Below are 15,276 nucleotides of genomic sequence, written 5' to 3'. Positions count from 1 at the left end.
AGAGAGATGGAGGGATGGAGGGAGAGAAAGAAAGAAAGAAGGAAGGAAAGAAGGAAGGAAGGAAAGAAAGAAAGAAAGGAAAAGAAAGAAAGAAAAGAAAAGAATAAAATTGAGGAGAATCTCATTTTGAAAAGCAGCATAACAGCAGCAAATAAAAAGAGAATTTAGAGTTGTTATTGAAGGTCTCAGAATCCCCAGACATGGGCCTAGAAGGAACTCAGTTTAAGAGAGTACTACTAGGAAAACCCACAGACCTTCCTCGGAGACACCCAAATGCTTTAAGGGAGCGAGAAACACAATCAAATGTATTTGGCAGCTAAAAAATGAAATTGAGATGAGCTATGATATTCTTCAAATAAAAGAATACTCACAAAGGATGGTAAATAGAAAAAATGGAATTTAACTGCAGCCTGTGGGATTTAGATAGATAAATAAAGTTTGACAATGAAGGCTGGTATGGCCTGGAAAAGATAACTAAATTGGAAAAAAGTGTGAATGAGATTCTCTCACAGGTTTTATTAGTGCCCCTTCCAGTTCAGATTCTATTGTTACCTGGCATTTCTTTTGCCAGGCTGGAAAAAAAAGAATATAACAATATTATAACAATCACAATGAAAATGTTTAAAGGAAGAAACCCCACAAGTTTATCATCTTGAATATTAATTACTTTCCCTTTTTCGTTTCCTTTCATTCTTTCTCTGTATTACAATAGACTACGCTTTGTTTACTGTTTGCTCTATTGTTTAGAAAGTAAGCATCTCATTATACATTTTACTAATTATTATTTAGCAACATTTAACACATTTAAAAATGTAATATGTCTATTTACACCAGTGAAATGTAATTGTGAATGAAAAATTTTATTTTCTTTTATGGAAGACAAAGAATATAGCACTAATGTTTTGGCAGGTTTTTATAGAATTAAGCAATGGAATGGTTATTCTTCCTGAAAAAATAGCTAAGGTCAGCATTTGGAGTGTAAAGTAAAACATTGGCTTTTTGGACTAGATTATTCTGCAGTGAAAAGGTCACATTGTGTGTCTGGGCCAGGAGCACTTACTGGCTGGTTGGACACGCTTTAGGCCAGAGATCCCCAACCTTTTCGGCACCAGGGACTGGTTCTGTGGAAGATGATTTTTCCACGAACTGGGGTGGGAGGGGGGATGGTTTGGGGATGGAACTGTTCCACCTCAGATCATCAGGCATTAGATTCTCATAAGGAGCATGCAACCTAGATTCCTTGCATGTACAATTCACAATAAGGTTCTCGCTCCTAAAGCCCCAGTTGATCTGACAGGAGGTGGGGCTCAGACAGTAATGCTTGCCCACTGCTCACCTTCCACTGTGCGGCCCAGTTCCTACCAGGCCACAAACTGGTACTGGTCTGCAGTCTGGGGGTTGGGGATCCCTACTTTAGGCAACAGACCACTTGCAGGAAGACCAAAGATGGAAGAGGATATTTTTAGCTCCATAATGTCTGCCTACCTCACCACTGTATTTCCAGAGTCTAGTACAATGCCTGGCCCAAAACAGGAGTTCAAAAAATGTTTACTGAATGAATCAATGAATAAGCAAAGACTGAGTAGGGATTGTGCAGTAGACTGTGTTACAGCCATGCTAGTGCATAGGTGGAACAACCTAGCATACATGAGTTGTGCTCTGTTGTTTGCAAAGATGGTGTTACTAGTCCAGCAAAGCTAAAATGTTTAATTGAGTTAAATGTCAGTCAGTGCTGTATTACTCAGAAGTCTTTGACTTCAGAACAAAGCTTTATTTCTTTCCCCTGTTGTCTATACAGGACTCGGTGTCTCCTAAAAGCAATCCAATAATAGAGTAGTAAATTTAAGAAGTATGATAAATCTCTACGGCTCCATTTTTAAAATTAGTCTTCCCAAATTATAGAACTCAACCCTGAGGAAACTATAGCAAAAATACCATCCTATAAGAAAATCACTGTTAGGATTAGAATGGGACATTTGATTTGTGCTTGATGGCAGGACAATGGGTTTTTCCTTTGTTTTCTTTTTAAGAATTTCATTAAGATTGTTATTATGTGCAATATATTTTTAATATGACAAAATATTGAGTTACTATTTCAGGACAGTGCGATGATTATCCTCACATGATTTTCATACTTCTTTTTTCTACTATTCTATATTTAAATTTTTTTCTGTATAAATTATAGAAGGATAAACTTCAGTAAAAAATTTATAAAAGCAACATATGACTGGATATAGTGGCTCACACCTGTAATCCTAGCACTTTGGGAGGCCGAGGCTGGTAGATTGCCTGACGAGCTCAGGAGTTCGAGACCACCCTGGGCAACATGGTGAAAACCCGTCTCTACTAAAATACAAACATTTAGCCGAGCATGGTGGCACATGCCTGGAGTCCCAGCTACTCGGGAGGTTGAGGCAGGAGAATCACTTGAACCTGGGAGGCGAGATCATGCCGCTGCACTCCAGCCTGGGCGACAAAGTGAGACTCCATCTCAAAAAAAAGAAAATGCCACCTAGTCATAGTTATTGTATCCTCCATGTTCCCATTGCATTTTTGCATTTCTAGTATAGCACTTTCATTTTAATGCTTTATGTACCAAGGTCCGTCTTACCCATATCCTGTACTTATATACTGAGACGTGACTTGTAAGTTCAAGGTCACTGGAAGTCATGGGAAAGGTGAGTGTCCAGCTTGCCTTCTAGCTTTGCAAAGGGAAGTGCTACTCATCCACTATGCTCTAGGCTCCTTGGGAACAGAGATTTTTATCTCATACCCCTAACTCTTAGCACAGTGCTTTACATGTGAAAAGAAATTGTAATAAATATTAATAGATGTACCTAAAGAAACTGAGAAACAATATATGCAACACTTTTCTTCTAACACTAACAAACGTCTAAGTTTGATTTGTTCTGCTGCATAGTGCAAAATGATTTAATTCATTTACTAGTGCTCTGCAGATCTCTTCCACTATATTAAAGTTTAACTCCTTTAGTCATCCATTCAGTCTTTAAACAAACGTTTATTGAAAATGTACTATGTGTCATATCCATCGTTAGCTGCTGGAGCTACAAAGATAGATAAGATAGTCTTGCCCTGGAGATGCTCATTATATGGGTGAGAGGCACTTATAAATACACACTGATAGTACAGCTTGTTAGTTCAATGATTGAGATATGCACATAAAACAATGAAGCTGGCCAAAACATCTATTTTTGTATTTTGGGGTTTATAGGAGAAGTTTCCCAGAGGAGGTGGCCTCTGAGCTGAGTATTAAAGAGCTGGCAATGAATTAGTCAGGCAAAGCATATTCCTGACAGAAGTCCAGTGTGAATAAAGGGACAAAGACAAGAATAGCACAGTGCACCACAGAGTTCAGCGTTGCTGGAGGGTAAAGCTGTGGCAGGGAGTGGTGAGCGATGAGGCCGAAGGGGAGGGCAGGAAGCAGGTCATGAGTGCATTGCTGGCTGCCTTACCAGCTTAGCTCTTCTCCCGTAGGCAGTGGGGAGCTGCAGAAGGGTTTTAAGCAGTGATGTTACTGGAGATTATTTTAGTGGCACTGGAAAGAATGAATTTGAGGGAGACAAAAATGTGAAAAAGTGTAACTTCTTAGGAGGCATTTGCATAAATGAGTAATAGACTTGTGTTTATATTTAATAATCATAGCTAACATCTACTTAGTACTTATATGACAGGTAGTAAGTTAGCATAATGCAATAGTCTTAATATTTCACACAATCTTATGAGTAAATATTAGTATTATTTTCATTTGAAATAATGAAACAGACATAAACAGTTAAGTAATTTGCCCAGGGCCAGTATCAACTCAGGCATTCTAGTAAGTCTTATGTTCCTTTTTTGAGACAGGGTCTCATTCTGTTGCCCGCACTGGAGTTCAGTGGCATGATCTTGACTCACTGCAACCTCTGCCTCCCAGACTCAAGCAAGTCTCCTGCCTCAGCCTCCTGAGTAGCTGGGATTACAGGTTTGCACCACTGCTGCCCAGCTAATTTTTGTATTTTTAGTAGAGACGGGGTTTCACCATGTTGGCAGGCTGGTCTCTAACTTCTGACCTCAAATGATCCACCTGCCTTGGCCTCCCAAAGTGCTAGAATCACAGGTGTGAGCTACTACGCCCGGCCAAATCTTATGTTCTTAATCACTATCCTGTTTGCTTAATTTCTGTCTCCTGTATTAGAATGAAGCTCTATGCAGACAAGGACTATGTTGGTGGTGTTCTCCACTGTGCCAACACAACTATTTGTTGAATAAAATCAGTGAATAACTAAGTGGAAGAAATAGTGGAAGAAATTATGTACAGGTTTAAGAAATCGTCATGTACTGCTTAACTATGGAGACACTCTCTGAGAAATTCATTGCTAGGCAATTTCATGATTGTGTGAACGTCATAAAATGTACTCACACAGAACCTAGAGGATATAGTGCACTACACATATAGGCTATCTGTTATAACCTATTGCTCCTAGGCTACAAACCTGTAGAGCATGTTACTGTACTGAATACTGTAGGTAATTGTAACACAATGGTAAGTATTTGCATATCTAAACACAGTAAAGGTAATGTGTTGCCTTACGACGATGTTAGGTGTTATGACTGCTAGGATATGACTAGGTGATAGGAATTTTTCAGCTCTAGTGTAATCTTATGGGACCACCATTGTACATGCAGCCCATCATTGACCAAAATGACATATGACTGCAGTTGGATGCAATATTGGCATCCAATTATTTGACCAGCTTTGGTGATTGTTATGGACTGAATGCTTGTCTTCCCACAAAATTCGTATGTTGAAGCCCTAACAATCCCCAGAGAGGCCTCTAAGGAAGTACAGTGGTTAAGATTAAATGAGGGCATAAGGGTGGGCCCTAATCCAACAGGACTGGTGTCTTTCTAAGAAGGGAGGACCAGAACCTCTTGCTCTCTGTGGGCATGCACTGAGGAAAGGCCATGGAGAGAAGGCACCCATCTGCAAGCCAGGAAGAGCGTCCTTACCAGAAACTGAGTTGGCCAGAACCTTGGTCTTGGCTTTGAAGCCTCGAATTGTGAGAAAACAAATTTCTGTTGTTTAAGTCACCAGTCTATGCTATTTTGTGATGACAGCCTATGCAGACTAAGACAATGATTAATAGGATGAGGTGAATGCAAAGGAAAGCGTTCTAGCCTGGGTGACTAAAGGCACAAGTGATGCCACTTACTGGGGATAGAGGCCCCTGAAGAGGAAGAGGAGACATTTGCTGAGATTAAGGAACAACATTAACTATTCTGTACTTAGAGGTCACCTCACTCAAACATAGAAATATAGAAGTTAGGTATTTAAAACCATTTATTCAATAAATGTTTATACATCCCCTAGCCATGGTGGTCACTGTACTTGCCCTGATAATACAAAGTAAATAAGATTCATTCTCTGCCCTCAATGAACTTACAGTTCAGTGGGGAGAAATATTGTTCCCTTTTGTAAACCTAGCACTCTAGTGTGAAAAACCATTTTCCTCTTCCCCGCTGCTAAAGACTTGCAACTCGTAAGAAGTAAAAAGATAAAATCCCATATCATCACCTGTAACTGCAGAGTTGTTTAAGATTGGACAAGAGAAGGTATATAGAAATGTTCTGTCAAGCGCAATATGCATGTTAGCAATTACTGTAATTATAAAGCTACATCACTGACCTCCAGAAACTGGAGGTGAATCAGCCATGGGCAGCAATCAGAGGTGAAAAAGCTACCTTTGAACCCTGTGGGTGGCAGGCATTCCAGGATGGAGGAAGGAATAAGATGGGTGAAGCAGGGAAAGAACAGGCTTTGGGGTCCTACAGATGTAGTTCACATCACAATTCAGTCAGTTATTAGTTATGGAAAGTTGTACAAGTCATGTTATTGATCCAAGCTTTAGTTTCTTCAACTGTAAAATGGGGTTAATAACATCTACCCAGGAGGGTTGTTCTGAGTATGTAAAGGGCCTGGCATGGTGCCTGGAAGAACTGATAGTGCTCAATTAATGGTAACTGTGGCTTCTATTAATATCATTCTTCTACCTTCTAAGGGATTTGTTGGTGGTTAAGTTACTTGAGATGCAAGGAAGTAAGAAAAATGGAAGAGCTATTAAAGACCTGCTTTAAAAATTATTTTTTAATTAATTATTTATTTATTTTGAGACAGAGTCTTGGTCTGTCACCCAGGCTGGAGTACAGTGGTGCAATCTTGGCTCACTGCAACCTCCGCCTCCTATCTCAGCAATTCTCCTGTCTCAGCCTCCCAATTAACTGGGATTACAGGTGTGTGCCACCACACCTGGCTAATTTTTGTATTTTTAGTAGAGATGAAGTTTCACCATGTTGGCCAGGCTGGTCACCAACTCCTGACCTCAGGTGATCCACCTACCTCGGCCTCCCAAAGTGCTGGGATTACAGGCGTGAGCCACCGTGCCCAGCCAAAAAAGTTATTTTTAAAGGCAAAGAAAAGCAGTTCAACCCAGCTTTCATCTCCTAACCTATGGTGCAAATGTATAACTCCTAAAGAAAATGACCACTATGTTATACGGCTTGCAGCCTGAGGACATCCACCTTCTTCATTATGTCTCATATTCTATCCTAAGCAGATCTACCAAACACTGTTAATAAGGGGTCTCTGAAGGCAATGCTTCTCAAACTTTAATGTCACATAGGAGCCACCTGGAGGCTTGCTAGAATGCAGATTTTCATTCAGTGGATTTAGGGTAAGGCATAAAATTCTGCATTTCTAATATGTTCCCAGGTGAGACTCATGCTGCTCTTTCATGGACCTTACTTTGAGGAAGTAGCAAGGCTATGAAAGGAAGTGGAAATATCTTCCTTGGCATAGTATTCTCTATAATGGCTTGCTTCTCTTTAGTGATCTACGTAAAAACAAAGTAGCCATTAATAGAACACTAAAGGAACTTTTTTCAGACCACGTTTAGAAACTCTGAACAGGGATTCATTTCAGATCAATATCAACTTTTTGGAACAGCTTACTATGTACAAGGCACTGTGTAAGGTGCTGGGGATATAAGAGTTGATATGACAATTCCTACTTCAAAACACTGCTCATTATGCCCTGTATATTGCTAACCTCCTGAGGACAGTCTTCTTGTCTCCCCTGTTGCCTAAAACTGTACAGATGTTTAAAAAATAGTAAATGAGGCTGGGTGCAGTGGCTCTCTATTAAAAATACAAAAATTAGCCAGGCTTGGTGCTGTACTCCTGTACTCACAGCTACTTGGGAGGCTGAGGCAGAAGAATTGCTTGAACCCAGGAGACAGAGGTTGCAGTGAGCCGAGATGGCGCCACTGCATTCCAGCCTGGGCGACAGAGTGAAACTCTGTCTCAAACAAACGAACAACAACAACAACAAAAAACAAACAAAAAAACCTAAACAAGTGAAGGAATGAGTTCATAGGAGTTTCATTTAAAATATCTTCTGCCAGCATATGACAATGACACACTGCTCTGTGTCTTAACTATCACTTTTAAGAGGTGACTGAGTTAAAATGAGGCCAGTAGGGTGGGCCTAATCCAATCTGACTGGTGTCCCTGCTAGAAGAGAAAATTTGGTCACACAAGGAGACACCAGGGATGCATGCATACAGAGGAAATACCATGTCAGGACACAGAAGGTGGTGACTGCAAGCCAAGGAGAGATGCCTCAGAAGAAACCAAACCTGCCCAGACACCTTGATCTCAGACTGCTAGCCTCCAGATCTTTGACAAAATAAATTTCTGTGGTTTATGCCCCCCAATGCCCAGATCTAAGACCCTACTTCTCTAAGATACACAAAATATCAGCACAATTCTAAGAGTGGATAGAGGAACCTCAAGTTGCAGTGGGAGCTATGAATGCAAGGATTAAGGTGAGATGGACTGAACAGGGTGAAACAGCAGCCGAAAATGGACTAAAATAGCTGCCATATATACATTTCTCTCCCTTTTCATCATACCAACACAAAGTCTAGGGCTGTTCTCTCAAATCTGAGACTGAAAGTAGCTTTTAGACCTTTTCCCCCCTCCCAGGCTACATTTTAATATTTAATATGATTTCAAAATATTGTGGCAGGAACAAGACCCCAGATTTGTTTGTATTCAAAGTTCTAAAGATTATTTATGATGTTAAAGTAGTGAGATTGAATTTTTCCTTTTCCTTCCTTCTTTCCTTCCTTCCTTCTTTCCTTCCTTCCTTCCTTCTTTCCTTCCTTCCTTCCCTCCCTCCCCCCCTTCCCTCCCTCCCTCCCATCCTCCCTCCCTCCCATCCTCCCTCCCTCCCTCCCTCCCTCCCTCCCTTCCTTCCTTCCTTCCTTCCTTCCTTCCTTCCTTCCTTCCTTCCTTCCTTCCTTCCTTCCTTCCTTCTTTCCTTCCATCCTTTCTCTCTTTCTCGCTTTCTTTCTTTCTTTTTTGAGACTGGGTCTTGCTCTGTAATCCAGGCTACAGTTCAGTGGCATAATCATAGCTCACTGCAGCCTTGGGCTCAAATTATCATGGATTACATTTTTGACAAAAAAATTTATACAAAATGCAGTCAAATGAGAGTACTGCTAGCCACAAGGAAGCTAGATCTGAAGCCTGAATCTGAAGTCAAGGGATTGATTTTTTTGGTTTTTGTTTTTAATAAACATTCCAACTCATATCAGATGAGTGCCTCCTTCAGAGGAGTCATTCTGGAAAGTTCTACATTTATTCTAATTGTGTCCCTGTTTTCAAATTATGATGTCTGGAGTTGCTTTCAGGGTTTGTGAGATAGTCTTTTGAATGGTCTCAATGTTGATTCTTGAAAGTAGATTTGATTTTAAAAAACAGTCAAGGGTTCTGGGCGAAATCTGGTGAACTAGGGGGGCAGTCAAACTGTGTAATGCCAAGAAGAGTGACTCTAATGTACCCAGGCTGATTTTTCTTGAGTGAATTTATAGTCACCAGAAGGCACTTTCTGAAGACAAACTCAGACATGAAGTAAACAAGTTATAAGCATGACATCAAGCCTGAGTTTGGGGAGGAGGGTTGGAGGATGGTGACTGCACTGAAGGAAACCCCACTCATTTGGGTATGCAAGTTTTCTAGGATCTCCTCTACCCAGAATATTTTTTCAGGTTCAGATCTATCCTATTTCACAGGACCACAGTTCCCAGAATTACAAGGATCCTACTGCCTTAGTCAACTTTTAACCCCCAATCTGAGTACTTCCCTCCCCCCTCAAAGACAGCGTCTTGTTCTTTTGTACAGTGGTGGGATTACAGCTCACTGCAGCTTTGAACTCTTGGGCTTAAGTAATCCTCCCGCCTGAGCTTCCCAAAGTGCTGGGATTACAAGCATGAGCCACCGCACCAGGCCCTGAACCTGAGTACTTGATATGTGTGCAGCCAATACCTGATGGGAAGTTAAATATGGGGAAGAATGTCTAAGGTGTTTGGGCTTAGTCTACATGATTCAAAAGGCAGAAGAGTTAGGAGGATTTGGAGACACAAATTTCTGCTCTATATGGGGAAGACATTGTCAGCCACTGGAGCTGTCCAGCAATGGGACTAGTTTGCTCTGTAAATAGCTTTCAGCCCTGGGAGTTTAAAGCAAAGGCTGCTTGTATGGGAACCTGTAGAGGTGCCTCCTGTAATAGGTGGGGAGCTATGCAATGACCTTCAAGGGCTATTTCCGACCTACACAGTATCTGACACTTGGTAGGCGTTGGAAAAACACTGGTGGAATGGAATAAATAAGGAATATGTTGCATCTTGTGAGTCAAGTAGAGGGGAAGAGGCCTGGGGCTCAATCAGGAGCAAGAAGTGAGGTAGAAGTGAGATGAAAATAGCCAGGGAGCCAAGAGGTAGAGTCTTCCTTGGGTTTTTGGTACCATAGGAGAGAAATTGCTTTGGGTACCTAGAGCCTCACGTGGTTAGGAAAGGATAAAACCTTTGAAGGGGATAGGAGTTGGGGGAGAAGATAGACTCCTGCTCACCCTTCTTAAACTCCTCCAGTACCGTGTCCAGTCGGGTGTCATTGAAAACACAATGCAGGGGCCGGTTGTAGAAGCGGGTGACAGTGAGGAGCGGGGTGCAGTCGTCGGGGTCCACGAAGGCCAAGTCCTTGACAAATAAAATGTCCACAATGTTGTGCCGCTGGTCGCCCTCATACACTGGGATGCGAGTGTAGCCGCTGCGCAGGATCTCGGAGACAGTGGCGAAATCGAGCACCGCGTCTGAGCGCAGCATGAAGCAGTCTCCCAGGGGGGTCAGCACCTCCTCCACCACTTTGGTGCGCAGCTCCAGGGCACCCTGTATGATGTTGAGCTCCTCCTTCACCAGGTCGCTGTAGGGGTCTGCGGCCCGCAACGTCTCCAGCAGCTTCTCCCGCGTGTAGAAGGTGCTTATCTCCTGGCGCAGCGCCCAGTCCAGCAGGCGGCCCAGCGGGTAGCACACGGGAAAGGCGGCTGCCATCAGAAGCCGGGTCAGGCACACGCTGTGCGAGGCGATGGCCAGCCCATGCCGCGAACACACTGAGTAGGGGCAGATTTCGGCGCCCAGGAATACCGCGCCGGTGCACACGAGCGCCGGCAGCCAAGGGAAGTGGATCCCCTCTTCGCTGTAGTCTTCCCCGGTGCCCCCGACGCCCGGCGGCAGCGAGGCGTACAGCCAGCCAGCCAGGGCCGCGTTGGCTCCGGCTTGGCCCAGGAGCAAGGTGCAGAGCAGATGGGTCCCCCTGCCGCGAACGGCCTGCACGCGGCGCGCCTGCTCCTGCTCGGCGGCCGAGCCGCTGTTCCGCAGCACCCGTAACTCCACCGGGTCCAGCGACAGCAGGCTCAGGCGCAGGCCGCTGAACAGGGCCGACAAGGCTAGCAGCAGGAGCGCCCCGAGCGCCCGCAGCCACGCAGGGGGCAGCAGGTCCCCGCCTGGGCCGTACAACCGCGGGCGGACGCGCAGCAGGAAGCCGCCGGCGGCACCGTGGTGGTGCCACGCGCGCCCATCCCAGGCGCAGAGCGAAAAGAGCTTCCCGCCACCGCCCGCGCCGCCCCGCTCCGCCTCGCCCTTGCGCAGCTCCCGCACTCGCACCTGGACCAGGGCCGAGCCTGCCACGCCCCCGGGACGCAAGGGCCCCAGGACTTCCACGTCCGATGCCCAGTCGCTCTGCTCCCGGCAGCGCTGCGGTCCCGGGGGGCGCGTGGGGACCGCGCTAGGGGCCACGCTGCTACCGCCTGGGGGCTCCTCGATGAACACGAGTCGCGGAGCCCAGTCGCCGGTGCCATTTTCCCCCGAGGAGAGGGTCGGTGAGGGCACCGGTGCGGCGGTCGCCGGCGGTCCTGGCTGGAAATAGACACGCAGGAGGAAGCTGGTGCCTTCGGCGGCGCGCAGGGTGCCCCCTTCCAGGGACACTCGGCCTCCAGCAGTGTCCTCTGGCCTCAGGCCCAGCAGCCAGGCGGCGACGGCCGGGGGCCGAGGAGACAGGGAAAAGAAGAGCAGAAGCACAGCGCCTCGGCTGCAGCAGTCCCGGAGCCTGACACCCACCGCTGCCGCCGCCGCCGCGGCCGCCGCCATCCTGCAACCAGCGCTGCTGCACGTGATACTGCAGAAAGCTGAGCGAGAGCTGGAGGGAGGAGGAGCCGGAGCCGGGAACCCAGCCGCAGGCAGGTCACCACGTGTACGCCCACTGCGCGCGTGGGCTGGTGGCGGTGGGCATTCAGACTCCGCCTGGGCAGGGGGTCCCCGCGGGAGGCTGGAGGTGGCCAGGCATCACCACACTGTGCGTAGCCGATACACACTTCGGTATATCTGGGCTGCAGCCTGAAAAGTCTCGGCTTGCAAGACGGCCTCCTACTCCAAAAGTAAGGTGCCCCTCTGCGAACTCCTAACCGGCAGTAATTCCCTGCCGGCTCCACTGCTTCCCCATTGGCCCGGGAAATTTCCCAGCTTTTTGCTTCTCCTGCCACTTGCATTCCCCCTTCTGGTCAAAAGAATATTCTGGAGTCAAGTCTTGAATATGTGAAAACTTTTAGGCTCAACTCCAGCCGACCTTTCATTATTGTAAAAATTTCTGAATTATTTAAGTTCAAGTTAAGATCCTAATGTCCATCAATATGAAACTGTTGAAATAAATGAAACCACTGTGCAATGGAATACTATATGGCAAGAAAAAATAATGAGATGGATCCATTGTATATGTGATGTGGAAAAAAATCTCTGAAGTAATTGTAGAAACAAAGTAAGGTGCAGAACAGCAAGTATAATATGCTACCATTTGTGTTAAAATTATTTATGTATAAATTTGTACACACACATTTATATGAGATTTATTTATTTATTTATTTTGAGACAGAGTCTTGCTCTGTTACCCAGGGTGGAGTGCAGTGGCACAATCTTGGCTCACTGCAACCTCCACCTCCCGGGTTCAAGCGATTCTCCTATCTCAGCCTCCTGAGTAGCTGGGATTACAGGCGTGCGCCACCATGCCCAGCTAATTTTTGTATTTTTAGTAGAGATAGGGTCTCACCCTGTTGGCCAAGCTGGTCTCGAACCCCTGACTTCAGATGATCCATCTGCTTTGGCCTCCCAGAGTGTTGGGATTACAGGCGTGAGCCACCACGACCCGCCGGTTACATCTTTTATTTTATTTTATTTTATTTGTTTATTTATTTATTTATTTATTTATTTTGAGACGAAGTTTCACTTTTGTTGCCCAGGCTGAAGTGCAGTGGCGGGATCTCGGCTCACTGCAACCTCCACCTTCCAGGTTCAAGCGATTCTCCTACCTCAGCCTCCAGTAGCTGGGATTACAGGCGCTTGCCACCATGCCTGGCTAATTTTTGTATTTTTTTTTTTTTTTTTTTTTGTAGAGATGGGATTTCACCACATTGGCCAGGCGGGTCTCGAACTCCTGACCTAAGGTGATCTGCGTGCCTCGGCCTCCCAAAGTGCTGGGATTACAGGTGTAAGCCACCGCGCCTGGTCGGTTACATCTTAATGATAGTACAATATCAAAAGCAGGAAGTTGATATTGGTGTAATGTGTGCGTGTATAGTTCACTATCATTTTATCACATGTATGGATGTATGTGACCATCACTGCAACCAAAATATAGATCTATTATCACAAAGACCTAGGAGGGAGAGTTTCTTATTAAATTCCTTGTATTGTTTGAATTTACCCTGGGACTATATTATTTTTATACATTTATTTTTAAACTTTATATAGTAAAATTCACTTTTTGGTGTACTGTTCTATGACTTTTGACAAATGCATATACATGTAACCATCACAATAAAAAGTAATCCCATCACCACCCCCCCCACCCTGCCAATTCTCTTACTGTCCTGTTGTAGTCAACCCCTCCCTCTGTCTTATCTTCTGGGAACTACTGATCAGTTCTCCCCTATAGTTTTCTTTTCTGGAATATCATATAAATGGAGAATACAGTCTGTAGCCTTTTTGAGTCTCCATTCCTTTACTAAGTTAGCATAATGCATTTATGATTCATCTGTTGTTGTGATTTTCAGTAGTTCATCCTTTTGTATGGCTGAGTAGCATTCCATTATATGGATGTATGACAGTTTGTTTATCCATTCAATAAGGAATATTTGAGTTATTTCCAGTTTTTAGCAATTATTAATAAAGTGGCTATAAACATTTGTGTGATGGTTTTTGTGAGAACATAAATTTTTATTTCTCTTGGGTAAATTTATCATAAGTCTGTATTACATTTTAAAATATAGTAATCCCAGCTACTTGGTAGGCTGAAGTGGGAGGATCTCTTGAGGCCAGGAGTTAGAGACCAGACGGAACAATGAAGGGAGACCCAGTCTCTAAAAAATTAAAAATTAAAAAACTTAGCCAGGCATGGTGACACATGCCTGTAGTTTCATCTACTTGGGAGGCTGCAGCAAGGGGATCACTTGAGCCCAGGAATTCGAAACTGCATTGATCTATGATAGCATCACTGCACTCCAGCCTGGGCAACAACATGAAACCTTGTCTCTAAAAATAATTAATAAATTAAAAAGGAAGAGTTATTTTACATACGACCCTTGGCACCTCTGTTTAGTGTAAAAAATCATCCCTGTGTGTGAAATCTCATTTTCCATGGCATTTGTGACATGCCATTGTCTCAAAATACACTAGATCCTGTCCACTATAAGCTGCTTCTTGCATGGGCTACTTAAGAGACAGAAGGGAAGTTTAATCTTTTTTTTTTTTTTTTTTTTTTTTGAGACGGAGTCTCGCTCTGTCGCCCAGGCTGGAGTGCAGTGGCGCGATCTCGGCTCCCTGCAAGCTCCGCCTCCCGGGTTCACGCCATTCTCCTGCCTCAGCCTCCCGAGTAGCTGGGACTACAGGCGCCCACAACCGCGCCCGGCTAATTTTTTTTTTTTTGTATTTTTAGTAGAGACGGGGTTTCACCGTGGTCTCGATCTCCTGACCTTGTGATCCGCCCGCCTTGGCCTCCCGAAGTGCTGGGATTACAGGCGTGAGCCACCGCGCCCGGCGGGAAGTTTAATCTTAAGAGGGAACATTGAGGGATTTATTGGAAGTATGAGGAAGGAGAGAACTGGGGTCAACCATATGATTGTTTTACTTTCTTTTTTTTTTCCTTGAGACAGAGTCATGCTCTGTCACCCAGGCTGGAGTACAGTGGTGCGATCTTGGCTTACTGCAACCTCCGCCTCCTGGGTTCAAACGATCCTCCTGTCTCAGCCTCCCAAGTAGCTGGGATTACAGGTGTGTGCCACCATGCCTGGCAAATGTTTGTGTTTTTAGTAGAGATGGGGTTTCACCATGTTGGCCAGGCTGATCTTGAACTCCTGACCTCAGGTGATCCACCCGCCTTGGCCTCCCAAAGTACTGGGATTACAGGCGTGAGCCACCTACCCAGCTGATTTTCTTAAGAGCAAAAAAGCTCTTACTTCTCTCCTGACACTTAGACTTCTTTCCCTTCCCAACCTAAACTTCTTAGCACAAAGATACCTGCTATCCTAAGGGTTTTCCCACCTCTTTTAGGCCACAGAACATTATCATCATTACAATACCACTTAACATCTTTAACAAGCTTTAGAGTTATGAAGGAATTTCTTATTTATTATTCCAATACACAAGAGCTCTGGGAAGTAGCTATAATTATACCCATTTTACAGATCAGGTTAAATGACTGGTAGAACTTCTTTGGAGCCTAGGTTGATGCTCCCTTTACCTGGTAGAGCTGACTGAAATAAAATGTTTAAAAACGATTAGAGCAGGAATTAAAAAACTGAAATTTCTGGTTATAAAATATTACATGCTTATT

The 15,276-nt window shown here is 44.5% G+C and overlaps 1 protein-coding gene across 14 annotated transcripts in view; it reads right to left on the bottom strand.

Moving 5' to 3' along the window:
* CNNM1 (cyclin and CBS domain divalent metal cation transport mediator 1) overlaps positions 1-11,575 on the bottom strand; it is a 67,537-nt gene extending 55,962 nt beyond the window's left edge. For all 14 annotated transcript variants that reach the window (XR_013398237.1, XR_003719428.2, XR_013398238.1 and 11 more), the window contains exon 1: positions 9,971-11,575. Coding sequence is in view for 10 of the 14 variants with exons in the window: in XM_077947187.1 (XP_077803313.1) it covers positions 9,971-11,543 (1,573 nt within the window). In the remaining 4 variants the exon portion in view is untranslated. The remainder of the gene's footprint in view (positions 1-9,970) is intronic.
* Positions 11,576-15,276: the final 3,701 nt, after the last annotated feature.

The sequence above is a fragment of the Macaca mulatta genome, chromosome 9, assembly GCF_049350105.2.
Source record: "Macaca mulatta isolate MMU2019108-1 chromosome 9, T2T-MMU8v2.0, whole genome shotgun sequence".
Taxonomy (NCBI): Eukaryota; Metazoa; Chordata; class Mammalia; order Primates; family Cercopithecidae; genus Macaca; species Macaca mulatta.
This window is presented reverse-complemented; position numbering and strand designations above follow the sequence as displayed.